The sequence below is a fragment of the Hordeum vulgare genome, chromosome 2H, assembly GCF_904849725.1.
Source record: "Hordeum vulgare subsp. vulgare chromosome 2H, MorexV3_pseudomolecules_assembly, whole genome shotgun sequence".
Taxonomy (NCBI): Eukaryota; Viridiplantae; Streptophyta; class Magnoliopsida; order Poales; family Poaceae; genus Hordeum; species Hordeum vulgare.
In genome coordinates this window covers 590,518,711-590,546,653 of record NC_058519.1, presented here as the reverse complement: position 1 = coordinate 590,546,653, position 27,943 = coordinate 590,518,711, and the positions used below count along the sequence as shown (strand labels likewise).

General features: G+C 47.6%; 3 protein-coding genes across 3 annotated transcripts; 1 reads left to right on the top strand and 2 right to left on the bottom strand.

Moving 5' to 3' along the window:
* Window positions 1-3,066: 3,066 nt before the first annotated feature.
* Window positions 3,067-6,042, bottom strand: LOC123427509 (L-ascorbate oxidase homolog). The gene is made up of 7 exons (XM_045111578.1): window positions 5,815-6,042; window positions 5,607-5,716; window positions 4,862-5,132; window positions 4,284-4,732; window positions 3,776-4,180; window positions 3,605-3,683; window positions 3,067-3,506 (listed from the first exon to the last, which is right to left on the bottom strand). Exons 1-7 carry the CDS (start codon window positions 5,956-5,958, stop codon window positions 3,288-3,290), a joined length of 1,677 nt encoding a protein of 558 aa, XP_044967513.1. The 5' UTR covers window positions 5,959-6,042; the 3' UTR covers window positions 3,067-3,287.
* A 258-nt stretch (window positions 6,043-6,300) lies between these two features.
* Window positions 6,301-11,611, top strand: LOC123427511 (protein S-acyltransferase 10-like). Its single transcript, XM_045111580.1, has 11 exons — window positions 6,301-6,528; window positions 6,603-6,717; window positions 7,371-7,445; window positions 7,548-7,619; window positions 7,744-7,878; window positions 7,997-8,030; window positions 9,406-9,515; window positions 10,419-10,505; window positions 10,608-10,691; window positions 10,995-11,060; window positions 11,149-11,611. The coding sequence occupies exons 1-11, from the start codon at window positions 6,450-6,452 to the stop codon at window positions 11,321-11,323; spliced, it is 1,032 nt and encodes a 343-aa protein (XP_044967515.1). The 5' UTR covers window positions 6,301-6,449; the 3' UTR covers window positions 11,324-11,611.
* Window positions 11,612-11,849: 238 nt separating this feature from the next.
* LOC123427510 (lysine histidine transporter-like 8) lies at window positions 11,850-14,269 on the bottom strand. Its single transcript, XM_045111579.1, has 4 exons — window positions 13,636-14,269; window positions 13,365-13,501; window positions 12,828-13,255; window positions 11,850-12,665 (listed from the first exon to the last, which is right to left on the bottom strand). The coding sequence occupies exons 1-4, from the start codon at window positions 13,962-13,964 to the stop codon at window positions 12,039-12,041; spliced, it is 1,521 nt and encodes a 506-aa protein (XP_044967514.1). The 5' UTR covers window positions 13,965-14,269; the 3' UTR covers window positions 11,850-12,038.
* Between the last annotated feature and the right edge of the window lie 13,674 nt (window positions 14,270-27,943).

Here is a 27,943-nt window from a genome sequence, read left to right as displayed (position 1 = left end):
TTGCGGATGCTTGCGAGAGGGGTTAATCATAAGTGGGATGCTTGTCCAAGTAAGGGCAGTACCCAAGCGCCGGTCCACCCACATATCAAACTATCAAAGTAACGAACGCAAATCATATGAACATGATGAAAACTAGCATGACAGAAATTCCCATGTGTCCTCGGGAGCGTTTTTCCTCCTATAAGACTTTGTCCAGGCTTGTCCCTTGCTACAAAAGGGATTGGGCCACTTTGCTGCACCGTTGCTACTTTTGTTACTTGTTGCTTGCTACGAAACATCTCACCACACAATCACTTGTTACCGATAATTTCAGTGCTTGCAGATATTTCCTTGCTGAAAACCACTTGTGAGATCCTTCTGCTTCTCGTTGGGTTTGACACTCTTACTTATCGAAAGGACTACAATTGATCCCCTATACTTGTGGGTCATCAGTCATTCGTAGTGTTCATTGTGTGTATCGGGGCCAGCGTCTCATTCAATAGCGACAAGTCCGTCGGATTAGTCTTTGAGAGTCTTTCAGAGTTGACCTCCGACGCGTTGGAACAAGGAGCGTGCTTGGACAAGGTCGGGCCCTGGTCTTCGGATGCTATAATCAGACCCCGAGCTCGAAGCCGGATCCGTGGTAAGAATCGACCCGGAGACGGGGTCGGGGAGGAGGCCCGAAGTTAAAGCTTCGGGATTTTCACGCTCATCGGGTGAGGCCGAGAGCCCCATAAGGAACAGATCGCCCGAGGCATCGGCGACATACTCTAGGTTGTCGAACTTGATCTTCTGCTCTAGGATGAAGCAGAAGATCTGGTTGAGGTGACCAGCTGCATCGGCGTATAGAACAATGATGTCGAATGTCAAGAGTTGGCCGGGGACAAAGACATCCCAGGTGTGGATTGTATTGCTGATGACTAAGTGAGACATCAATCTTTTGGCGATCCCACAACGGAACTCTCATTGAAAGCTCCAATGTCGGTGTCAAAACCGGTGGATCTCGGGTAGGGGGTCCCGAGATGTGGATCTTGGATCAATGGGGAACAGGAAAACAGGGACATTATGTACCCGGGTTCGGGCCCTCTTGAAGAGGTAAAACCCTACGTCGTGCTTGATTATATTGATGTGTGTATGACAATTACAAAGTTAATCTACCACGAGATCAGATGAACTAAACCTAGATGAGTATGATAATGATTTTCTCTTCCCCTACGAACGAAACCCTCCGGTTTATGTAGATACCAGGGGTATCTATGGTTACACATGGTCGGTTGCCATCAAAGAATAAACATGTTGATTCTACCATATTGACTTGAAGGGCCCACCAAGGCATCGGAAGATTCCTTCCTGAACACGGAGTCGCTTTATAACTCAGCCTTCCAGTAGTCACAGAGCGGCCCACCTATTCGGCCCATAAGAGATAGACCGGCGGCCCGAGGACCCCTTAGTTCCGGACTCCCTCACTAGCAACACTTATGTATGCCTTCTTCCATGATGTTTCCCTAGGCTTGGCAAAACGGGTTCGACGCCCCGTGAACACAGGCTTCTTCATGGTGCACCACTGCATCCCTGACTTCACGGCTCTTTTTTACGCTCGGGGCTCCATGCGGCTACCTCGACACCGGCCATCCCTCACGAGACATCGACCATGGCGTCCCTCATACGATTACCTCGACCAAGGCTACACCGCTACATGCTCTCGGCTACCTCGACATCAGAACAAAGGGTTATGCACCTCGCTTGAGCAACTCGTCGGCTCCCTCTATAGTCAACACGTTTGCAACACGACATCATCCATGACGATCCTGCTACGCCTACGGGGAGGGGGGTGTCAGCTCGTCGACAACTATTCTCTTTAGTAAGATCGTCTGCGATGCTCGTCTTGTTCGCAATGCTACCGATATGACTGTGTGTATGTGTGTGTGTGGTGGGGGGGGGAGGGATGTTAGACTATAGATTATGGTAGGCTAGGATTTGTTAATATGTATTGTATTTATTATATATGATTCCTACCTTATCTATAGGATAGGGATCTTGCCCTCAAGTCTTGTACTCTCTATATACTTGCCCTCGAGGCTCAGTAATACATCCATCGCATTACGCCAATTCTCTCCTCCCTATTCCTCTTACATTCATAGCCTCCACATTCATAGTCCCTAAACAATTGCAACTCTTCTGCGTGGAAACAACAAGCCAATTCACTAGATGTTTTTTTTCTTGTCTTGAGTCTCATGCGAGACCATTTCGTCTCTGCTAGAGTTCATCTTCTTAAGCACACCCTTTGGTGCTTCGAGGATGGACACCATAAACAAAGGAATACAGCTCGGACATGAATTAACCAGAATGATCTTGTCTCCATTGGATTAAAGGTTACCAATCCATCCAACCATCATTTTCTCAAAAACAAAAATCTCTGATGTAACTCTTTGTGAATTTCTCAATCTTTTAGCATCCATAGGGAGCCCAGGTATTCGAAAGGAAGAAGCCCAACCCCATAGGTGAAAAAAACGTTATACTCACTCTCAAACTGACATCCCCCAAACAATAAATCTTACTCTTGTGAAAATTTATTTTTAACACAAACTATTGTTCAAACACACATAGTACAAATTTCAAATTCCTAGCCTTCGGTGGGTTATGTTTACATAAGGAACATCATCAAGATACTGCAAAATGGCCAGGCCACCATCAAGAGATAATGATCACCTTGTCTTATCTTTAAAGGTAGGAAGTAGGGACCTATATGGTTATTAACTTTGCCATCTAATTTCCCTCCTCTAACAATCTCAGCACCCAACCTATGTCTAACACTACTACAGAACAGAGCAATTACCCCCCCCCCCCCCCCCCATCACACTATGGAGTGATCCGTGTGCGTTAAATTGCAGATTTTCCACCCAAAAGAACTGAATTGTGTGCAATCAATTTACTATTAGCGAACTTAGTTTAAGCGGCTTGTGCGCTATAGGGGTGTGTGTACGGCGGTCACATGGATGAGTGTGTGAGTGTATGTGAACATCTGCCATCGTTTAAAAAACATCTGGAAACTTGTTAGAAAAACAAGTATTCCATCGAAGTGATCCATGCCAAAAGCCAGAAATAGACCAGATAAGAGATATCACATATCTTTCTTGTTTATACCGAGGCCACTTAGGCCTGAAATGATTTGACTCCATAGTAGTAAATTGCTAATCCCAGACTAAGCCCTAACCAGCCGAACTAGTCTTCGACAGTTCAACTACCATGCATATACCACCTCTAATACCTCTGATACAACTGAATCATTCCCTGCCAGCGGCTGCTCACTACTGCGAGAATGGCAGGCGGCTGCTGTTGGTAGCGCGGCCGCAGAGGAGCGCGTTGGTCGGCACGGGGAGCTCGTCGCGGAAGGAGTGCGTCGGCGTGTACACCCGGAGGTAGAACTGCTGGCCCAGGTACCTGCGCACCCAATCCTCCGACCTCAAGTTCCACATCCCCACGTTGTCCAACGCGATGAAGATCGCCGCCCACGATCTCGGATACACCTTCGCAAAGCGACAGCAAAAGAAGTGCGTAAACCACATTCACAGGAGTATTTGATATGATAGCGCTTGCACAGGAAAAGAAAGAAAGATAATCTTACCTGCACCGTGCACCTGGCCACTGCGTCCACGAGATTGTAGCCTTTCCTGCTCTCCTCGCTCCACGCTCCCTTGTCCATCCTACGAGTACCAGACCAACGCAGCAGAACGATCATGGAGCCGAGTATGAAAACATGCGTCATTGTCACGACGGATTGATGTGCAGCGCGTACCCGACGACGAAGACGCTGTAGCCGTCGAGGTGCCAGCTCTGGACGCCGTCCTCGCTGTTCTCGAACACGACCTCCACGAAGGAGCGGTGGTCGGAGTCCATGACGGCCGTCGCCTTCTTTAGCGCCGCGTCGGAGCCCGTGTCGTTCTGCGCCGCGCCGTCGTGGGCTTTAGCGGGGGCGTCCGGGATGCCCCCCATCCTGAACACGCCGCTGATGTTGTAGTAGTCGGCCAGCTTGAGGGGCGTGTCGGCGTCCACGAAGGAGACTCCGTTCACGCCGTACCTCGGCTTGCCGCCGACATGCCCCGCCGAGTTGGCCAGCCTGATGGTGCGGCTCACGTTGATAGAGCCGTAGTGGTACGAGCCCTGCGGGTTCGGCCGCGGCCCGCTCGCCGTCAGGTTCGTCCTGCACGTGGTCACCACACCAAGCTCAGACCCAAACACGCCGACCAGCACCCGTTTACATCTCTATATAGAACGGACGGTCGGAACGACGTGACCCGTAGTACCTGATGGAGCGAGCCTGGTTCAACGAAAAGTCAACGTCGCTCCGGTTCACGGCACGCATCGGCGTCGAGACGGAGCCGGTCGAGCCGGCGTAGCGCAGCACGGCGGTGGAGTTGAGGGTGCGGTTGGTGAACCGCGATGAGACGGCGATGTGGTAACCCCTGGCGGGGCGGTCGGCGGTGAAGAGCACCGAGAGCGACTGGCCGGCGTGGACGTCGAGGGAGGTGTAGGCGTTCTGCACCGTGTGGGTGCCCTCCACCTCCACGAGCGTCACGTTGTGGCCCTGGATCATGAAGTTGAGCGTGCTCCGCAGGCCGACATTGGAGATGCGCAGCCTGTACGTCTTCCCCTGCTCCACCGTGAAGTTGGCGCGCCCCGGGCCCTTGCCGTTGATCAGGATGGCGGCAGGGGGAGGCAGCCGCTTTCCGTCGTCCAGCATGGCTTGGAGAGCCTGACAAGCAAAACCAAGACGATCAGTTATAGCATACTACACCAAAACTGAAATGAGCCGACACACGAGTGCATTTCGTACAAGCAAAACCAATGCATGCCTTGCTTCTTGATACATGTGTGTGTATACCTTGTGGGTGGTGTTGTACCAGTCGCCGATGAGCACGGTGAACTCGTCGGCCGGCGGGGGGAAGGGGACGGGGATGCGCGGGCGGCTGTTGACGCGGATGGCGCCGAAGCCGCCGGCGGCCTTGTGGAAGGCGAGCGACGGGAAGTAGAAGAAGCTGCCGATCTGGTCCTTGGCCTGCATGTGGTACGTGTAGTTCTGGCCCGGAGGGATCGGGCAGTTAGTGCCGGACACGCCGTCCTGCCACGAGTTCTTCCTTTGCTGGATCCCGTTCCTGTTCATGAGTGAGCACCCGCGTTACGTTAAGTCACTGCTGCACTTGCACAAATCATGGATAAAAGTGCTTCACTAGATTAATGCCGCAGGTAACTCATTTGCAGTCGCCGAGATATCCGGAAAGGTAACGTCTATCTGGCACGCATCCATTTTTGTTCAGTGGCTTGCTGATCGCCGTACGTTCCAAGATCAGATGCGTTGCAAAGCTTAAACCAGACGACCTGAGTGCTACTACTACACGCAACCAAACCTCCCCTTTTACGATCGCTTTGTTTGATCCGGACGACACCATAAACTACTAATGCAGATTTTTAAAAACTAAACTAATGCAGATTAATGTTGCCCAACGACGTTAGGGTAAGCTAAAACGGATCATCACAGCCAGAAGGAAGCAACTAGTAATGCAGATTGAACTGGTGCATGCGGCTCTTAGGAATTAATCTCTTGAGTAAGCTAATTAAAAACAACTTGCCATGAAAGCAGGAAGGGCTCCGGCAGGCGGTTGCGCACGTTGATGACGAGATTGTCGTTGGTCTGGCAGTCGATCTCCGGCCCCGGAAACTGCCCGTTGATCAGAATACCCTGGCAGAGATCGAAAACCAAGCACGTCGCAGTTAACATCAGACGCAGCGCAGATTCAAACAACACAGCGCTCCACATGCACTATATATCTGCACTACCTGCTGCGGAACTCCGCCGAGCGGATTGACGTCGCCGTAGGTGACCTCCCAGTCGAAGAACCTGTAGGGAGCCTCCGCCTGCGCGGAGAGGACGAGGGAGAAGACGCAGGCGAGGGTAACTACCACCTTCGCCGCCGCCGCCATCTTGGGCCTCCGCGGGAGTGGGGTAGATGGGATGGCGCGGAGAAGAGATGTGGGCAGAGATGGCTCCGCGGGAGTGGAGATTGAGATGGCCGCGTGGGCATTTTATAGGCGGCGGCCCCTCCCGCGCGCGCCGCATACATGGAAATCTGTTGGGATCGTATCTCCAAATATTTTTTCAATCTGTTACGATGTGCAGGTTGTTACATTTTTTTTTTTTTAGGGCCATGCCAGACAGGCCTGACAGGCCGACTCGGCCCATCTGGGCCTGTAGAGTGTCACGTTCGACACACTGAAGAAGCCAGGGTCCGGGCAAAAGGAGAAAAAAAAAAAAAAAGCCAGAGTCCGTCCACTGCCAGGTGGGCCTCCCGACCGTAACCGCAACCCGGCTCCGGCTCCGGCTCCTCCGTCCTCCTCCCGCGGAACCAGCGGCCACCGGTAACCATCGCCACCGCCTCCCCCCTCCTCCTCCTCACGTCGGCGCGGCGGCGAGGATGCCGTGCTGCGGGGAAAGCGACCCTCCCCATGAGGCCATCAGGGTCCTATCCCAGCCCCAGCGCCACGGCTCGCACGGTTCGTCCATTGGTTCGATTTGGTTGCGGCCGGGGTCTGAATGCCTGACCGGGGGCTGCGGATTTTGAGCGCAGGGAGGAAGCCGTGGAGGTGTGTCAGGTTAATCGTGATGCTGCTGCATGCGCTCTTCATCGGCGCCGTCTTCCTGCTCGATCCGGCCCTCCGGAGCCAAATCCGCCGGGATCAGTGGTATAACCGGCCCCCTATCCCCCTCCCCTTTTCCTCCTTGCCTGTGAAACATTTCCGTTTGCTTAGATTATACTCACTCCGTCCGGAAATACATGGATGTATCAAGATGTATTTTAGTTCTACATACATCCATTTCTATTCATTTATGCGACAAGTAATTCGGGGCGGAGGGAGTATGTATGTTATAAGGTATCCGATGTTTGGAGTCAGATTTTCTCCAAGCTCGTGCTGGCAACTATTGCTTTTTCCCGGCTACAATTTATTCGTGTAACTCGTTCGTGTCATCTCGTGGCCGGCCTGCTTTGACTTTGAAGGGAAATAGTCTATGGTGTGCCCCTGCAAAGAATTGGAAGTGTATGTGCATAAGTGCCTCATATGTTTGCAGAATATTACTAGTCCTGAGAGGTTCTAATGTTTGACAGCTTATTCAGAATTTACGGATATTGTAATTCATTATGTTATCATATATCTTTTCTCTGTTTTTAAGTATCATCTTGTTATCTACTCCCTCTGTCCCAAAATAAGTGACGCAAATTTTGTACTAAGTTAGTACAAATTTTGTACTAAAGCAGAGACATTTATTTTGGGACAGAGGGAGTAGAAGATATGATACTGTCATCTGTCTTCCTACTACTGTCCACTTTTCATGCCAGGTACATGAGCACATATGGAGCGTTGGTGTTGTTCACGTTGGCGCAATACCTGTATACATCTAGTTCATCACCAGGGTAATTCATGCTTCTCGATGTTATTGAGCCCTAGAGGAAGGACTGTGCTTAGGAACAGTGATGCCTTTTACATTGCACCTCATTTCGTTCTTCTGCTGTTAGATACGTGGCTGAGATGTTGAAAGCTGGATCGGTGATGCACGCAACCTTCATTAATACAGCGACAATCTCAAAGTAATGTCGTAAGTTCTTTTGTTTTGCCTTGTTAGATATGTGTATATTTGAAGGGCTGGAGCCTGCCAGTTGCGCAGACTTACTGTGTGCTAAATTAAAAATGTTTTTTTATGATTAAGAAAAGACAGGTCTGTTCAAAAAATGGAAGCTTAAATTATTTCATGAGCCGCAGCAAAATAGAGCAACGCATCCCACAGTCTGCTACACCTTCGTCGCTTTTGCAAATGATGGATCTGTATCCTCCTGGATCGTCCAGCAGGTGCACTTGTCTGGATTTGGAATTAAGTTTTCCCCCCCTCTTCCGAGGTGTAGTTTTCAATATATATTTACATCTATTTTCATTCTGTGATATGGTTGTATGCTTCCATTCCCTTCAGGGATTTGACCTGCTCTTACTGCCATCTCATTCAGGTAATCTTTGTTATTCTAAAGTTGCAGTCTATTGTAATGTTCTCTATAGTCAAGGCAATGATAAAATCACTGGTGGTAACCAGCCAGCAGTATAACCGTCTTGGAATCTTGATGCTAGTGCTTATATGGCAGAACAAATAAAATTCTCTAGAAAAAATATGTAGAAATGAAAGATCAGTTGACTTACTGTCATTGGTGTATGTATCATTTCAAGCATGGACTATCTGTATTTTGTCTTAGGTAAACTTGATTTAAAGATCAGTAGGAAACAACTAAGCAGGTCTTGTGTCATGTCCAATATGTTTGATTACTAGATTATTTTTGACATATGCTTACTGCTCTTGTTTGCATACCTGTGAAGCTGTACCCTATAGGGGTTATGGTATGTTGTTCGTCTCCAATATGTACCATACCATTATTATTGGCATGCCAGAAAAATTGGTCATTGTTAGGATGGTTGCCCTTTTTTTTGGCATGCCAATGCCTCTTTGCCGCATTCTAGTTCATTTTTCGTGCCAACAGGGACGATTATCAAAAAAATTGCTAGGGCAAGCTTGGTTCAAACCAAACACAACCTTAATGTATGACAGCACCTGTTATGGCCTAGAGTGCAGTAATGTGTCAATTATGTTACTCTCCTTTCTCACTGTACCCCTTGAGTCACATATTACACACCACAAGAAGACTTTCTATCACTTTCTGCTTCATTACCAGTTACCAATCTGACAATCTATTTGGCAAAATACTACATTATTTTTATACTCCCCCTGTTCCTAAATACTCCCTCCGGTCTTTTTTAGTCTGCATATTAGCTTTGTTTGAAGTCAAAGTATCTCTACTTTGACCAAATTTATAGAAACATGTATCAACATTCACAATGCCAAATTAATATTGTCAGATTCATTACGAAAAGTAGTTTCATGATATGTATATTTGGTATTGTAGATGTTGATATTTTTCAATATATATTTGGTCAAACTTTGTAAAGTTTGACTTGATTCAAATCTAATATGCGGAGTAAAAAGGACCGGAGGGAGTATAAGTCTTTTTAGACATTTCACTAGGGGACCACATACGGATGTATATAGACATACTTTAGAATGTAGATTCATTCATTTTGCTTCGTATGTAGTCCCCTAGTAAAATGTCTAAAAAGACTTATATTTAGGAACGGAGGGAATATATTACATAAAGAAGTAGTGCAGCCCTATTGACTCTGCTCAGCATATTATTGAGATTGTAATATGTGTGTTTGTTATTCTCAAATATCTATGTCACATTAACTTGCAATATCCATGAGATATCTTCAACTAGCACACGTTTCTGTTATGCTGGTGGCCAAAGCTCATCTTTTGGTGTTGACTACCTTTCACAGCCTCCACGCACCAAGCATTGTCATGATTGTGATAAGTGTGTTCTCCAATTTGATCATCACTGTACATGGCTTGGAACATGCATTGGCATAAGGAATCATTGCCGTTTCTGGTGAGATTTTTATTTACATATTTTGCAGCTTATCTTTCGAACACATTACAATCTCAAATGCACGATATATATTACGCTTTGTAGTTTAATATATGATATTATGTGCAAATGCCACAATATCCTTACCTTCTCCAGTTTTTTTACTCTGTGGTCCCTACCGTTTAACAATAAATCCAAAGCCCCATGTACAGTGAGGTCATACCCTCATACTTTCTCAAGTCTCTACTTTCTCTATATCAACTGTTAACAAGGAGTTGCTTGGTTTCATTTGGAACTGTGTACTGATGACCATTCCCACCCTTTCCCTTAGGATTGATCTAGTGGAATTAGCAGGCTTTTACTTCTTTTTGCTGTACAATCCATCAAGCTTTACACAGATAGTCATATCTACCAAAATCCAGATACCAGTGCTTAACATGATGTCGTATATGTTGTAAATGTGCTTTGGACATATCTGGGGTCATGCTAATTCTTAACGCCTAACTTAAAGCACACCGGTAGGTTTACAGAGTGCCTTGTTAACATTGTAATGCTTCTGTGGCTCCTGTACTTCTTTTAATATCGAAGAAAAAACATAATGAGTAAGAAAATTACTGATTATTGGATTTAAGAAGTCTCCCCGATATAAGTAGAATTGCAGATTTCAAAGAAAAAATAATGAGAAGAAGACTAGTGATTATTGGACTTACAAAATCTCCCCGATGCAAGTAGAATCATAGCTCTCCTCCACTCCTTCATTACCGTTAACAGCTATGTCCTCTTAATATGCATTCAGTTTAAAAAGTATTGCTCTAAAATGCTTCTGATGATATGTTGGAATATAAATATGTGATCTTATGTTCTATTTTATAACTCATCAAAATTCTATCCAGCTTATGCCATTGCCTAATTGATATTTTCTAGGTGGTACATATTTGGACAAGCAATTTTAGCTCTATGGACTGTTGCTCTCTACATCCGGTTCTTACATGTGGATACGAACGGGTCCTGGTATGTACTTTTACCTTCTTAGATCTAGTTTCGCTACTGATGGTATGTACTTTGGTTTTCAATTTTGTTCACCAGAAATTTTATTTGTTTTTTAATCAACAGGCTGAAGGGTTTGACTGGCTTGATACTGTTGCTGCCGTTGATATTAATCCTCATAGTTTTGCTGATCTTACTCATATTGCATACGTAAGTTTTTTTACGTTTATATTCACAGCAGTCTGACTTCTTTCTGAATTCGCTATATGCTATGCAGAATACAAAGAAAAAGATAAAGATAGCTATTGACATCAGGTTATCTTCAGCCTTTTTTTTTGGACAAATAGATGTAAGGCAAATATACACTTGCCAACTTGAGCTTGATAGAACTACCACTCTAAAAGTTACACCAATAGTTGTAGGGCTGAATATTTTACATGTTGTGGAGTCACAGATTAACAGTGACCTCTTCACTGGTGATTATTCTATTCACAGGCTTGTGTATAATTGCAGTTACCTTGCTCTTACGAACCAAACGACATATGAAATTGCCAGATGGAAGCGAATATCTTACCTAAGGTATTAAATGGCTGAAGACTAGCATTTTTCTTGTTATATTTGCTTTTCTCTAGTCCACCATAATGAATCGATGAAATGCCACTTACAGGGGAGTTCCTACAAAGGTACATCCTTTCAGCAAAGGTATCTGCAGGAACCTCTATGACCTCTGCCTCTCCAGACAGAAGGGATATGTTCTGGAAGCAGTACCCCCACTGGAGGAACTGGAAGCCCGAGCTAGACCCTACACCTGCCAAGATGTGATCTGCTGCCGGTGCTGTTAGTACCCGTTATATGTGAAAATCATTAGTTTAGCTCAACGTATATAATAACATGATAGAGATACTTGCGGCACTTTGATGATGTACAGCATATATAGGCACCTTTTTTTGTCTCCAATAGAACGCATCCGGATTAAACGGTGCCATTAGATTGACCTCAGTATGCATGTAGATTTTTCAATTTATTCCTTGTATAGTTTCATAAAAAAATATTTTTTTGAACTTTGTCGCACATTCCCTGTAGAACGTTGTGTCTGGGCGATGTAGCCCTTATGTTGAAAAGCATAACTGAAAACCCGTTCGTTCTGTATCTGATAATTGTTTGTTCCTTTTGTTCTTCTATATGTTTCATCCTAAGTTGTCATGCTTGAAAGTACTCCATCCGTAAAGAAATACAGAGGGAGTAGTAGTCATTGCTCTCTACACAAGTACAGTAGTGTCAAAAACGCTCTTATATTATGGGACAGATGGAGCAGATAATAAGGTGATCTAAAGGTATTCAGCCACAAGCATATTAACAGCTGATCTGTAGTGTGTATGTTGAAACGTAAATTCAGCTTTTGCTTCCAAAAACGTTTCAGGTTTCAGTACACCACCCTGTATATTTCTCATTTCTCAGAAGCAAAAGGGAAAAGAGCACAGCATTACATGAGATGACATGACATTAAAATTGCCTTACGTTGGTAGACAAGAAACAAACTTGCGTCCATGTTTGATCTCACTGGAACTCGGCGGGCTTGAAGAAGTGCACGTGCAGGCCGGTGGCGACGAGCCCCCACAGGTTCCCGACGATGAGCACGAAGCTGAGCCCCATGCCGAGGCTGCCCAGCGCCCAGTTGAGGCACCACATGGCCGTGCCCCTCCCGGGCTTCATTATCGCCAGCCACATGAAGCACGGGTAGGCGAGGGTGACCGGCAGCGAGATCCCGCCGAGGAGCCCGGCGAGCTCCGACAGGAAGGGCAGCGCGACGGCGATGAGCAGGTTGACGGCGCCGAAGAAGGCGCGGAATCCCGCCCGCAGCCACCACGGGCACGGCCGGTTCTTCTTGTGCACGTACCCGGCCTCCATGTTGTCGAACACCGGCATGGCGTATATCTGGTACGTGGTCAGGCAGTTGACGATCACCAGCAGCGTCGCCAGCCCCACCACCAGCCGGGACACGTCGCGGCTGTGGAACTTGTACAGCGCGCTCAGCATCCCGTTGGGTGGTATCTGGTTTCCGTAGGCCCAGAAGCCGCCGACGGCGACGGGGTACAGGCACAGGGCGACGACGACGTAGGCGAACTTGACGCCCTTCCACATTGGCACGTGCGAAGGGTGCTTCAGCGTCGACGGCATTGTCCCCTGCAAAGCCAAAACACTCACTCTCAGCGACCTTTCTTCGTCGATGGTCATTCTCACTTTCTCAGTGCGGCACGAGGACATGAGCAACGGATGATAACGAGATTAACGTCCACTGGTTGTAGTTGGGAGGAGAATCTCTTTGGGGGACAGTTGTTATGTTACCTGAATCTCGAGCACGAGATTGTGCCCCCTGAAAGCGAACGCGATGATGCCCAGGCCGTTGAGGATGGCGATGGTCCTGTCGACGTCGCTGCTGGGCTTGACCGGGTCGTAGGACACGCCGACCACCCTCCCCTTGGCCACGGAGATGACCCAGATCATGGTGCAGTAGCCGACGGCCGCCGTCGCCCCGACCAGGGACACGCCGGCGATGGAGTTGAGGTTGGGGAGCTGGGACAGCACCACGGCCACGCAGACGAACACCACGTACCACTCCACCATGGTCGGCGGCCGCGCCAGGCACGCGGGCCCGCAGGCGATGCTGAAGAGGATCTTCATGCTGCCGCCGCCCACGATGATGAGCGCCGTGCACGTCCCCGCCGACAGGTACATCGTCGGCAGCAGGGCCAGGATCTTCCCCCACCTCTCGCCTGTTTGGAGGCAAGGTGATGAGCGTGGAACAGAGCGAAAGAGACGTCGTCGTCGTTTGTCGCACGACGTTGCCGTGGACTGAGGGAGGGTGTATAGGTAGGGACGTACCGAAGACGGTGGTGGCGAGGTGCATGTACCGGCTGTAGCGTGTGCCGCCGGCGACGGGCTCGTGGAGGTTCACCAGCAGCCGTAGCGTGTAGAGCTGCCACACGAACGCCACGGTCAGGCAGACGATCGCCCACGTCCTGCAACAACCGAGTTCACGCACGGGCCGGGCAAATTAAGTAACGAACGTGTAGTAGACGTGTGGTATATGTACGTTCATTTCTCGAACGAACGAATGAGTGGAGTACGTAGCTAGGTAGAAGAAGGTGCGTACCATCCGAGGGAGGCGAAGGCGGCGGGGAGCACGAGCGCCTGGAAGCCGACGCCGGAGCTGAGGTTGTGGAAGGCGGCGTAGTAGGCGTTGCCGCTCCTGGACGCGGTGATGGGGAGCCAGGCGTCGCGCGGGTCGGCGAGCTTAGTGATGTGGCCCACCTCCTCCAGGTACCCCCTCACGCTCGCCACCGCCTTCTTCACGGGGCTGGCGAGCGGCGACGCCATGGCGCGCAGCGGCGACCGGCTGGGCGCCGCCGGAGAGGGTATCTGCGACGGCGGGGCCGACACCGGCCGCGGCGTCGGTGGCGCCGACTGCACCTCGCTCGCCATGCCCGCTCGCTCCCTCCCTCTGGCCGGTGTAGTACTACGTGGTAGCTAGCTATAGCTGTAGTACCGGTGCAGGTGCCCGGCCGTGGTTCCAGACCTTGTGCGAGGAGGTGGCAAGCGGCAGGGAGCTCGGTTGGTTGCTGATTCCGGCGAGGCTCGGCGGCACGGGAGATTTATAGGCGGGGTTCTTGTCACGCCGGCGCGGTTGGTGAAGGATGAGTTCGTTGAGCCGTGCATGCGGCTTTCCGGTGTGGACACGGTGAAAGCGGGGCAGCCTTGATCGATAGTGTGTGTGGCTGGTGAAGCCGAGACCGGTCGCAGCCATACATGCAGCGGCGACGCGACACGATCATGCGGTCTTGACTTCTCGAGTGCATGCTGGTCATAATTAATGTTGGCACCGGGGAACACATGGAACGGAGCGCATGCATGGGTCACCGGTCGGTCTTTCGGTGGGATCGTCTGGCCTTTACTTTGTTTGTGCAAGGTTAGATATATGGGCGTTTATGCAGAGGTGCCGTACGCATCGTCGGCCGGACGTTTTAGGTGCAACGAGCACGCTGGTGGAGTGATTACCCGGAGGTAGCTGGCCATAAACGGGCGATTCTCGTGGCCCGGACGCTAATTAAACTTCTAGTATCGTATATCTTCAATAGATGATGTATATTTTGGTGCTTTAAATTGATGATGGTTTAAATTTAAAACATCAAAAAGTATTTTTTATATTTTTTAAAAAACTCAACTTTAAGAGATGGTTCAAAACGGAGATGTAAAAAAAAAAAAAGAACTCTAACAGATGATCCAAAACGGAAATGTAAAACCGACCGACGGTCACGCGGCTGTTGTTCAGCCACTGTACAGCCGCGATTTTGCATTCAAATATCACTTCAAATTTGAAATAAAATGCATCATCATCATAGTTCAAATCCCTAACAAAAGTGCAGCATCATCATCATAGTTTCAGATCCATCTGTTAAAAGTGCAACGTCCCAAGCAAAGTTTTTCGGACTACAAATTAAAATGCACATGAATATCATTCATGCGGGTCATCAACACCACGGCGTTTTGAACCGTGGTACGATCATCATCATCACCGGCTTCTTTGTCGACGTTGTGAAGCAGTGAAGTATCATTGCCGGGAGCACGACAGGAAGCACCTTCATTGCCTCCCATGCCAGTCATGTTGCCGCCATAGCCACCTCCATAGCCACCCATCGTGTTCCCACCAAAACTACCTTCCATGTTGCCACCGAAGCCACCTCCCATGCCATCAAAGCCACCTTCCATGTTGCCACCGAAGCCACCTCCATGTTTTCGCCAAATGCATCATTCATGGCACCTCCCATCATGTTCATGTAGCCACCCATGGCACCTCCCATCATGTTCATGTAGCCATCCATGGCACCTCCCATGCCTCCTTCCATCATCATTTGCCTCATGAGCATTTGCTTCTTCATGAGCATTTCATCGCGACAAAGTTCAACAAAGCCCTTTGCCTTGGGATCAAGAGTCAAGGTGGCAATATTCCCCGTGGGGACGGGTACCCGTGGGGATTTACCCATCATGGAGCGGGGATGGGGGATAAATTCGCCCATGGGTATTGTTTGGCGGGTACCCGTTAGTCCGGCGGGGCGGGGATGGGGATGAAATTCTGTTGGGGAATGTTGCATGGGAAACAAAAAAAATCCTACGTGCACGAAGACCTATCATGGTGATGTCCATCTACGAGAGGAGATTAGATCCACATACCCTTGTAGATCGCTAAGCGGGAAGCGTTAAGAAACGCGGTTGATGTAGTGGTACAGCTTCGTGATTCAAATCACCGTCGTCCCACGATCCGTCCCACGATCCGTTCCGATCTAGCGCCGAACGGACGGTGCCTCCGCGTTCAGCACACGTACAGCTCGATGACGATCTCGGCCTTCTTGATCCAGCAAGAGAGACGGAGAAGTAGATGAGTTCTCCATCAGCGTGACGGCGCGCCGGTGGTGGTGATGATCTACTCCTGCAGGGCTCCGCCCGAGCTCCGCATAAATCCGATCTAGAGAAAGAACTACGTGGTATAGGTTTGAGTTGCACATGGCAAAATTGTGTCTCAAAAAGCCATAAACCACCAATATATATAGGAGGAAGGGAGGGGCTAGCCTTGGGGCTCAAGGGAGCCCCAAGGGCGTCGCCCGAGTGGGAGGAGGTGGACTCCCACCCCAATTCGGTTTGGGGGAAGGAGTCCCCTCCTTCCTTCCCACCTCCCTCTTTCCTTGTTTTTTCTTTTCTTTTGGTTTTTCCACTTGTGGCGCCATGGCCCTATTGGGCTGGCCTCACCAGCCCACTAAGGGCTGGTGCACCACCCTAGGGCATTGCGCTCACTATCGGGTCGGTGGGACCCTCCCGGTGAATACCCGGAACCCATTCGTCACACCCGGTACACTGTCGGTAATGCCCGAAACTTTCCGGTGACCAAATGAAACCATCCTATATATCAATCTTCATTTTCAGACCATTACGGAAACCCTCGTGACGTCCGTGATCTCATCCGGGACTCTGAACAACCTTTGGTAGCCGCACATATAACTCAACTATAATAAAACATCATCGAACCTTAAGTGTCACTACAACAAATGTGATAATCTGTGACGCACATTCTGTGACGATTCAGTGAAAAAACGTCAGCAAATCATCTTAATTTCACAAACTGTGACGTTTTTTCCTTCAATCATCACGGAATGAGCGTCATAAATTATCACTTTTTTGTAGTGTGTGCAGACCCTGTGGGTTCGAGAACTATGTAGACATGACCCGAGACACTCCTCGGTCAATATCCAATAGCGGGACCTGGATGTCCATATTAGATCCTACATATTCTACCAAGATCTTATCGGTTGAACCTCTGTGCCAAGGATTCATATAATCCCGTATGTCATTCCCTTTGTCCTTCGGTATGTTACTTGCCCGAGATTCGATCGTCGGTATCCATATACCTATTTCAATCTCGTTACCGGCAAGTCTCTTTACTCGTTCCGTAATACAAGATCCCGTGACATACACTTGAGTCACATTGCTTGCAAGGCTTGTTTGTGATGTTGTATTACCGAGTGGGCCCCGAGATACCTCTCCGTCACACGGAGTGACAAATCCTAGTCATGATCCATACTAACTCAACGGACACCTTCGGAGATATCTGTAGAGCACCTTTATAGTCACCCAGTTACGTTGTGACGTTTGATACACACAAGGTATTCCTCCGGTGTCGGTGAGTTATATGATCTCATGGTCATAGGAATGAATACTTGACACGCAGAAAATAATAGCAATAAAATGACACGATCACATGCTACGTTCATAGTTTGGGTCTAGTCCATCACATGATTCTCCTAATGATGTGATCCAGTTATCAAGTGACAACACTTGCGTATGATCAGAAAACCTTAACCATCCTTGATGAACTGGCTAGCCAACTAGAGGCTTGCTAGGGACATTGTTTTTGTCTATATATCCACACATGTATCTATGCTTTCATTCAATACAATTATAGCATGGATAATAAACGATTATCTTGAAACAGGAAATATAATAATAACTATTTTATCATTGCCTCTAGGGCATATTTCCAACAAATCCCCCCCATGGGGACTCAATGGATACCCGAAAAACTAGGTCATACATATTACAAATGCATAATATATAAATTAATACCTAGATATTTCACATATTTTTTCCACCTCTCCGAACAACCATGCACTCTCCAATCTCACCTATCCTAGTCAGTTTTGAGATCCCCATGGATACCCGACGGGTATCGGGTACCCGTTATTGACGGAGATGGGGGTGTTTTGTCCCTGCGAAGCTTCAGGGGGATCGCGGGCATGGGGATTGGCGGGGATCGGGGCGGGGATGGTGGAGTCATCCCCGGTCATCCCCGCCCCCGTTGCCATATTGAATCAAGAGTAGATGTGTCCATAAACATATACTTGAGTGCCTTCTCCTTGACCATCTTCATATCCTCGATCGTGAAATTTTTGTCCTCTAGCTCCACCTTCCTCTCCTCGGCCGCCGCCAACCTCTCCTCGGCCACCACCCTCTTCTCTTCGGCTGCCGCCATCTGTCGCTCGGCCTCACTCCTCTCCTCTATTTCCTTGAGCTTCAACATCCTTTTTTCTTCAACATACTCTTTCCTCGCCATGACAATGGCATCAAATCCTTCCTTGAGATCATTGTCTCCGGTATTGGTTCCCTTCACTTTCTTGTTTCCATCGGGCCTATAAGATTTTGTCGTGGAGTGAGGAGTGGGTCTCCTCTCCTCACCGGTGACATCTTCTTCATCCTCAGTCACCACACTCTTCTTCTTCGAAGCATCAAAAGTCTCTCTAGTTTTCCACTTCTCCTCATCGTTGAGATCTTTGTAGCAATCATGAAAAGTGAAAGCTTTTCATTTATTCTTCTTCTTGTTGCCTTTCATGTTCCTCTCTTGAAATAATCCTTGGGCAATCATTTTCTACAATAAAAAACCAACACGTCATCATCAAAATGTGGAATAATCTAATATTAGAAAAAGCACGCACATAGAGGAAATATTTACCAAGTCAATATCACCGCAACCACTTGGGTTCATGCGAGCAACATTTGACAAGCAACCGGACCACTTTTTGCATTCAGCGTTGATGGTGGACCAATGTTGGCGAAGAGAGTCGCTCGAACGGAAGTGACCATTTGTGTTGCGCTCATCGAAGTAATCCTTGATGCGTTGCCCATAGGTGTTTATGGTTTGGTCGCTTCCAACGGATGCATCTTGAGAGACTTTCTTCCATGCGGTGCATATCAACACATCCTCCGCATTGGAATAATTTCCACTTCTTCCCTTCGCCACAAAGCCCTCATCGTCCATGTCAAGATTGTCATCATCATATTGGGTTACATATTCTTGTAACACATACTCGTGCGACACATAATCATCATTTGCCACATTTGTCGCGTGCAAAAAAACTTCATCATCAAGACTACAATTGAACGTACAAACGTTCAACATCACATTCAATTTGAAACAACAAACGAGAGCAGAAAATATATATATTTTTACCTTTGCGACATATCATCGAACATGTTGGAGGCGGTGGCCATCGGTGTGGCCACATCTTCCTCCATGGTCGGCGGTGGCGGCGACAGAGGTGGAGGAACGACTCCTTGGCTGCTGGAGGACGCCGCCGGCCGTGGCTGCGAGTCATCGGCCCGAGCCACCGCAGCTGCCTTCGAGGTTTTCGTCGGCCGAGCCGCACTTTTGGTCGGGTTCCGACCGCGATTCGCCGCCTGTTTGTGCGGTGTCTTCGCCACCTTCGTAGGAACCGCCGGCGTGGTGGCGACCAGCCGGGGCGGCGCGAATCCGGGCTGGTGGGCGGGGGGCGGCAGCATGAACGCGGCGACGGATGGCGAGTTTGCCGCGGCGGCGACGACAACGTGGGTGAGCCCACAGGCTGCGGCGGCGGCGGAGAACGTGACAGGGTCATCGGCTTCGGCCATGGCGATGGCGAAAGACGGGGGCGGGGGGGGGGGGGGGGGGCGTACGGGCGGGTCGCGAGCGTGCAGTCGCGTGAAGGAAGGTGAATGAACGGGCGGTTGGTCCTTTGGCGGACGGCCGCGGTTTTACATCAGTTGTATCTCATGATGTAAATTTGCATCATGAAGTTTTCATTTGTACATCTCTAGGAGGCCATGATGTAATTTCTTTTACATATGGATGATCTGTTGAAGCAGCGTTTTTTGCTCGCGAAGATCCAAAAGTCAGGTATTTTTTACATATGAACCTTCTATTGGAGATGCTCTTACCACAACCATGTCGTTTGTTATAGCGGAAAGAGGGCTCATGTTCCACGTACATATATTATTTGTTGCAATTCTTAGGCACTGGTTAGTTTCTTTTTAACACAGCACAAACGCAAGCGTTCATATACACACGTATACACTCATTCTTATGAACGTATACACGCATATTCTATCCTTATGAGCACCTTCCAGAGACTGGGTCGGCATATTGTTTTAAGATTTACGAAGTCATCGTAGATGAAACGTCTCCTTCCACTGAAAGCGTATCATCGAAAATTTTGAAATAAATCCAGAAATAATGCAAGCATGAGGACTTGAACCCTCGTGACCTCGGGATTCCACTGTCCATCTAACCATCCAACCACAGGTTTGCTTACGGTCTGGTTAGTTATCTGTATTATTTTTTGGCTATTTTACATATGTGGCTGAGTTCAGCACCACTGAGTGTTGCATCACGAGCTCTTTCATGCACAACGAATGTTTGATTGACAACAGTTGTCGGTTATTGTTTGTGAAGGTGCAAAAGATGGTGTTTAATTGTGCCCGCCATATTGTTTTGTTCATCACTTCTCACTTCTCACTAGTGATGACCATATCATATATTACATTATATATACAGTATCAAATATAGGATAGTTCTGATCAAGAACAAACCTAACTTGGATAGAAAAATGATGGAATAAGATTTTAAATCTATTCTTCAAAGCATCAAATATCATCAATATCACAACTCTAGGGCTAAAATGTTTGAGATTGAATAATTCATGTGCAATCATAGGATAGTTTCGAGAAGAGAATTCATTGGGATGATACCTAATTTTTCTCAAGGGTAGAACAACACGAGACCGACATGCATATCCAATATCTCCTAGGTGAAGGAGCTAAACCCGACAAATCTCGGGGTAGTAGATTGACGGTGTCTTGGACTGGGAGGTGATCACCACGTCGTCTTCCGACTAGTGGGTCGGACCAGGACCCCCATGGCGGTTCACTAATGGACCAGTTTGGGTAGCCCATAACATATATAAGGGAGATTTCACAAGACTTGATGATCAAGACAAGGACTCCTTTCCACTGATGTATCTGACTAGGACTCTCATTATCCTAGGCCTCTCGTAGATTATATAAACCGAGTCTAGGCTGGTAAATAGAGGATTATGATATATATCCATAGACAACTTCATAACCCCTAGGTTTTAGCCCACAGATTCACGATCTCGAGGTAGATCAACTCTGTAATCTTTACAATATCAATACAACAAGAGCAAGATGTAAGGTTTTACCTCCATCAAGAGGGCCCGGACCTGGGTAAAAGCCTTTTGTTCTTCGTCTTTTGTTACCATTTGTTCGATCTCACAGCTTGGGCACCCCTACCCGAGGTCTGTCGGTTTTTACACCGACATTGATGCTTTCATTGAAATCTCGTTGTTGGATCGCAAGGATTGATGGTTCGTCTGTAGATTGGGAGCAGTTTTTTCTAGGCGACGAATTCGTGTTCGCCGTCCGTGTCTCCTCGAGCGTTGCTTTGACAATTGCTTCAGTGGAATTGTACGGAATTGAGTCTACACCAACCCTAAAAATTTCGTCGCGTTTCGAATGACGAATCTCAGGCAATCTCCAATATACCAGAGCCATGTCGAATCTGGATGGGAATCTGCATGAGTTTATGGCGAGGGTTCTAGTATCCAGCTCGGACATCTGTTGGAAAGTCCCACCGTTCATCGGTTGCATAATTCCTATACCGATCACTCTCAAAATTTTAGCTCGATCCAACCGTCCAAGCTCCAAAAAACGTCTGATGAGTACAAAATTTTTTGAATATATTTTCTTTGCGAAAACGAATCCGGCCAGAGTTCATTTTTTTCATAAACAGGTTAACGGACATCCTTTTTAAAGGAATTTTTTTCTTAGGGTATTGTATGATGTTCTCAAACACATGCCCAAAAATTCTAAATACTTTTATGAGGTAATCTTCAAGCAAACAATGAACACGCCCACGTGCCTCGACATGTCAGCTGACATGAGGGCTCTAGCGTCACCTTACCGACCTGCTCCCTTTGCTCGGCTAGACCAGGGGCTTCACCATCTATTCGTCAACCTATTCCGGGGACTTCGACGTCACAAGCCAACCAGCTTCATCACCTCAGCTAGTCCAGGGGCCTTGCTGTAACGACCAAGATGCGGTCCTTTCGGATCTGGGGGTCGAGGTCCCCGAATAGGAAAGAAGCGCATCTAAGCGTTTCGCAAGCAAGTAACATAGCACAAAATAATAATACAAGTAGACAATTCGGGATTCAACTGTCTTCTTATTAATAACTCAGAGTACAACACAGATACAACCAAGGTAGTTCCGGTACGGACTACAAAACATGGAAAATGCTATGCTACCCTGCTGCAGGCCCACGATCACGACCACGACTCAGTCCTCTGGATAGTTCACGTAGAGGCGGTCTGTCTCCTCGTCGTACTGCCACGCCAGCTGGGTGCCGTCGGGATCATCTGTCTCTGGGGTACCTGTACCTGCTGGGAGTTTCGGAGGAATCCGTGAGCCACGGGGACTCAGCAATCTAAGACCTTGGTGCCAGAACTAGTCATGTTATTGGGTAAGGTAAGGGAGAAGTGTATCAGGCTGCGGCATCCTATGCTTGATTAAGTGGCTAACTTATGCAAAGTAGAAGGGAAGGTGGTCTACGCTAACGGTCGGAGCTACTTGATAAGTAAGTGATCCTGATCACTAAGCTCATGAAAACGGTGCAAAACCATATAAAGAACATTGCAAACGGAGCTACGGATCAACGGGAATCAACGAAACAAGATATGAAACTCTACGTGGAAGATTCAACACCACACTCACAATTGGCACAAATCTGGTATTCCCAGGTTGCTAAGACATGTAACAACCCAACATGAATGGATTGGAGCAAGGTAGAACACCACAACATCAATTAAACACACACTTTGATCAAAATGCGAAAACTACATAATCTGCCATAATCTGCATCTTAGCTATTTGGGAGCTGCATGCAACATAGCTACAGGTCTTCAAACATGACAAATAATATATGTGGCTGTTGCCAACCAAGAACACTACAAGCACCAGAAAGAAACACAGCAAAAGGAATTAATCTCTAGAAGATACAAGGCCACAAACTTTCCCAAAACCATCAGATCTCAGGGACTTTGTGAAAATTCCTGCACCTGAGTTTCTGTCTCTGTTCTGAAGCTTTTTGACAGCAATAAAAACACAACCTACTGGACTCCATATGACTTGAAATTTGACAGGGAGCTTCACAAACATATCAGGTTAAAAATCCTAGCACTGAACTAGGGCTAGTTCTCAACAGAATGACCAGCACATGCTCATCTATAGGGGAAGAAAATGTTTCCAGAATCCCAGACTTTGTGAAATTTCAGATTTCACTAAACTGGAATTTTTCAGCCACATGCCCACTTTGTCTAGGCATAGTTTGCACACACATAACACCAAAAGATAATTGACACCACTATGGTGTAAAGCTAAACCCCTACTACTATCACACAAAAGCTCTCTGTTCACGCGGGGGTAGACGCGGCGTGGAGTTCTCTGTTCTCTATGCTACCCTACAGGACTTACCAGGAAAGGAGGAAGAAGAGAGATGGAGGGGGAGAAGAGAGGTGGCGGCGGCAGGATAGGGAAGGAGAGGAACCCTAGGCCGAGGGGAAGGCTCGGATGCCCAACTTATATGGGGGGGACCTCGACGTTTGTGCACGGCGTCAACTTCCTCTCTCTCTCTCTTGTCCTGACGGAAAGGTGCAGCGAGGGGGAACGGCGTTTGCAGGTGGAGGAGGGAGGCCGCGGGCTATGCTCTTGTGCGAAGAGGTATGGCCAGGGAGGAGTTACTGGGCCTCTCTGGGTGGGAGGGAGCCCACCAGAGGAGGGAAAATAGAAAACCATCGTGAAGATTATTTCTATTTAGGTAAAAAAAACAGAGAAAGAAAAGAAACCCTCAGGACTATTGCTGATTATAAAAACAAAACAAAAATGTCCCTGGGCCTAAAAATACCTAATCTTTTAAAATAAAATGCAAAAGGAATTTTATGGGGCATTTAAATAAATACAAAACAGCAATTAATTATACTGTTTTGTGATTTATATACACCCTCAAGACCAAAATAAAACTCCACATCATCACATCATCATCCCCACAATAACCTCTAAATACAAGACATTTTAAAACAGCTCTTGGGAAGAAGGAATTTTGAACATGAGATAATAGGAGAGGATAAGGTTTTGAAAATGGCAACGAGCTTTGAAAAACCCAAGCCACCACTCCTACACTCCACACACCATCATCACATGAAATCACAAGGTAGCTAACCACAAGATCACCACCTACATTTATTACTAACACCACAAGAAATCATAGTCCAACAACACAAGAAAATGGCTTGCAATGATATGCTATGCATGCATGCATGAGAAGGAAATAGTAAGGAATACACATGAACTCATGGAACCAACTTAACATCATGATCTCTGACAAGGTGGTCCCACATGCAATAGGTTCCAAATAGGGAAGGTTCTACACTTGGGGCATTACAAACTCTCCCACACTACAAAGAAGATCTCGCCCTCGAGATCTAAGACTGAAAGAAATCGGGAAATTCGGAACGGAGGAGATCCTCGCGTTCCCACGTAGCCTCCTTATCGGAATGGTGTGACCACTGCACTTTGAGAAACTTGACAGTCTTGTTACGGGTCTTGCGCTCAGTCGCCTCGAGAACCGCAACAAGATGCTCATGATAAGAAAGCTCAGGCTGAAGATCGATATCTTGAAGGTGCACAGTGCGCTCAGGGTTCTTGAAGCACCTCCGAAGATGAGAAACATGGAACACATCATGGACATTTGCAAAGGTTGACGGAAGCTTGAGCTGATACGCAAGGTCGCCTCTCTTGCCAACCACTCTGAACGGACCAACGAAACGAGGCGCAAGCTTGCCTTTGATGCCAAAACACTGCATACCCTTCATAGGCGACACCTTGAGATAGACAAAATCATCAAGCTCATACGACATGTCACGGTGCTTGCTATTGTAATAGCTCTTCTGACGGGACTGAGCTGCTCTGAGGTTGTCGCGAATGATCCGACACATCTCCCCGGCTTCTTCTATCATATCATTGCCAAGGATCTGACGCTCGCCTGTCTGGGACCAGTTGAGCGGAGTACGACACTTCCTGCCATAGAGAATTTCAAACGGAGCCTTGCCAGAACTAGCTTGATAACTTTTGTTATACGAGAACTCCGCGAAAGGCAGACAATCTTCCCACTTCATGCCGAAAGATATAACACACGCTCTCAGCATATCCTCAAGAACTTGATTCACTCTCTCCACTTGACCACTAGTCTGAGGATGGAACGTTGTGCTGAAGCGGATCTTCGTGCCCATAGAAGATTGAAAGGAGTCCCAGAACTTGGAAGTGAAGATACTTCTGCGATCTGTTGAGATCATCATAGGTACACCGTGCAAAGAGACAATCCTGGAGGTGTACAATTCTGCCAGCTGAGCTGCTGAAATGGACTCCTTAACTGGAAGGAAATGCGCCACTTTACTCAATTTGTCGATGACGACGAAGATAGCATCATTGCCCTTCTTGGACTTCGGAAACCCGGTGACGAAGTCCATCTCAATGTGATCGAACTTCCACTCGGGAATCAGCAAAGGCTGCAAGAGGCCCGCTGGTCTTTGATGTTCTGCTTTCACCCTTCGACATACATCACACTCGTTTACGAATTGTGCAATTTCACGTTTCATACGGGTCCACCAGAAAGTCTGCTTCAAGTCATGGTACATTTTGGAACTTCTAGGATGAATAGAGAGCAGAGAGTTATGAGCTTCTTCCATGATCACCTTCCTGAGATCACCTTTCGGGACGACAAGGCGGTCCTCGAAAAACAAAGTGTCCCTGGCATCAACAGTGAAACACTTATACTTGGGAAGACTCTTTCCCACACCAATCTTGACCTTCTTCACCATAGTGTCAAGTAGCTGAGCTGCTCTGACCTGATCTTCCAAGGTAGGAGAGATCTGAAGGTTCGCAAGAAAACCCTGAGGAACCAACTGAAGATTGAGCTTCCTGAAAGACTCAGAAAGACCCGGCTGGAGAGGTTGCAGAATTAGACTGTTGCAATATGCCTTCCTGCTCAAAGCATCTGCCACAACATTTGCCTTGCCTGGCGTGTACTCAACACTCAGATTAAAATCCTGGAGCATTTCCACTCAACGTGTTTGCCGAAGATTCAAGTTAGGCTGAGTGAAGATATACTTGAGGCTCTGGTGATCGGTGAAAACTTCAACCTTACGTTCCAACAAGAGATGTCTCCAAGTCATCAAGGCGTGCACAACAGCTGCTAGCTCGAGATCGTGCACAGGATAGTTCTTCTCCGCAGGCTTCAGCTACCTGGAGGTATAAGCAACCACCTTCCTATCTTGCATCAAGGCTGCACCGAAACCCTGGAGAGAAGCATCGCAAAAGACCTAGCACGGCTTGGAATCATCCGGAGGGGCCAATACCGGAGTGGAGGTAAGCTTCTCTTTGAGTGTATCGAAAGCCAGTTGACACTCTAGAGACCAAACATACTTGACACCCTTCTGAAGAAGACTAGAGAGCGGCTTGGCGATTTTGGAGAAGTTCTCAACGAAACTTCTGCAATATCGGGCAAGACCGAGAAAGCTCCGAAGCTGCTTCACATTCTGCGGAGGTTCCCATTCAACAATGGCTTGAACCTTGGACGGGTCAACCTTAATGCCCTCAGCAGAGATAATATGCCCAAGATAAACCACTTCTTTCAGCCAGAACTCGCACTTGGAAAACTTGGCATACAACTTGTATTCTCTCAGTTTATCAAGCACCAACCTGAGATGTTTCTCATGTTCTTCCTCATCCTCAGAAAAGACCAGAATGTCGTCGAGATAGAGCAAGACAAACTCATTCTTGAATGGTGAGAAAATATAGTTAGGAGCATTAGCCAGACCAAAAGACATGACCGTATACTCATACGAGCCAAAACTGGTCCTGAATGCCGTCTTCGGAATGTCTTCCTCGCGAATGCGAATCTGATGATAGCCCATTCTGAGATCAAGCTTGGAGAATACTTTAGCACCTTTCAGCTATTCGAACAACGCATTTATGTTCGGAAGTGGATATTTGTTCTTGATTGTCTTCTTGTTCAATGGGCGGTAATCGACACACAGCCGGTCCGAACCATCCTTCTTCTTGACAAACAGAACACCACATCCCCACGGAGACGAGCTTGGTCTGATCAAACCCAAATGCTCCTGCTCATCGAGTTGCCTCTTGAGTTCCTTCAACTCTTCTGGATCCAGCTTGTACGGCCGTTTGCACACTGGCTCTGTGCCTGGCTCAAGCTCAATGACAAACTCAACTTCACGGTGCGGAGGCATGCCTGGTAACTCTTTAGGAAACATGTCTTGATATTCGCAGACTACTGGAACTTGCTCAATGGGATTGATCTCGCCCTTTTCATTCAAAGAGAACAAGCGGATTGTGTCATCGCGCGCCGCGAATATAATCACATCCTCCGAAGAGTGGGTAAGTTTCACTTCTTTAGCTTGACAATCAATCGATGCCTTGTTCATGGCCAACCAGTCCATACCAAGGATCAAATCAATGTCGGACTTTCCCAAGACATACGGAGAGGCCAGAAAAGAATAATTGCCCATCTTGATAGAAACATCGGGAGCACGGGTGCTAGCATGCATGAACTTGCCTGGTGAAACTACTGACAACGGACTAGGAAGCTCTTCAACAGGAACATTATGCTTGGATGCAAATGGAATGGAGAGGAACGAATGCGAAGTACCAGAATCAAACAAGACTTTAGCAGGATTATCATTCACAAGGAGGTTACCCATGATCACATGCGATGAATTTTCTTCCTCAGCTGTATTCACCATGTTGACTCGAGCTGATCTGGGGTTGAACTTCACAAGAGCGTTGCTTGGAGGTTTGCCTGGAGGAGGAGGCGGCAGACGGAGCTGAGAAGTGCATTTGTTGGCATAGTGACCCTTCTGCCCACATTTGTGACAAGTGACATCAGCTGGCTGCCAGAACTGAATCTGAGGAGGCCCTTGCTTCTGATGCTGGTATCTCTGCTGGAAGCTAGGGT

Coding starts and splice junctions, on each gene's coding strand:
- LOC123427511 (XM_045111580.1), top strand. CDS start 6,450: ATGCCGTGCTGCGGGGAAAGCGACCCTCCCCATGAGGCCATCAGGGTC. Junction 7,620..7,743: donor AATACAGCGACAATCTCAAA/GTAATGTCGTAA, acceptor GATTAAGAAAAG/ACAGGTCTGTTCAAAAAATG. Junction 10,506..10,607: donor GTGGATACGAACGGGTCCTG/GTATGTACTTTT, acceptor TTTAATCAACAG/GCTGAAGGGTTTGACTGGCT.
- LOC123427509 (XM_045111578.1), bottom strand. CDS start 5,958: ATGGCGGCGGCGGCGAAGGTGGTAGTTACCCTCGCCTGCGTCTTCTCC. Junction 5,133..5,606: donor GAGCCCTTCCTGCTTTCATG/GCAAGTTGTTTT, acceptor ACTCATGAACAG/GAACGGGATCCAGCAAAGGA. Junction 4,733..4,861: donor GGTACAACACCACCCACAAG/GTATACACACAC, acceptor TTTGCTTGTCAG/GCTCTCCAAGCCATGCTGGA.
- LOC123427510 (XM_045111579.1), bottom strand. CDS start 13,964: ATGGCGAGCGAGGTGCAGTCGGCGCCACCGACGCCGCGGCCGGTGTCG. Junction 13,502..13,635: donor GCCTTCGCCTCCCTCGGATG/GTACGCACCTTC, acceptor CGGTTGTTGCAG/GACGTGGGCGATCGTCTGCC. Junction 12,666..12,827: donor ATCTCGTGCTCGAGATTCAG/GTAACATAACAA, acceptor TTGGCTTTGCAG/GGGACAATGCCGTCGACGCT.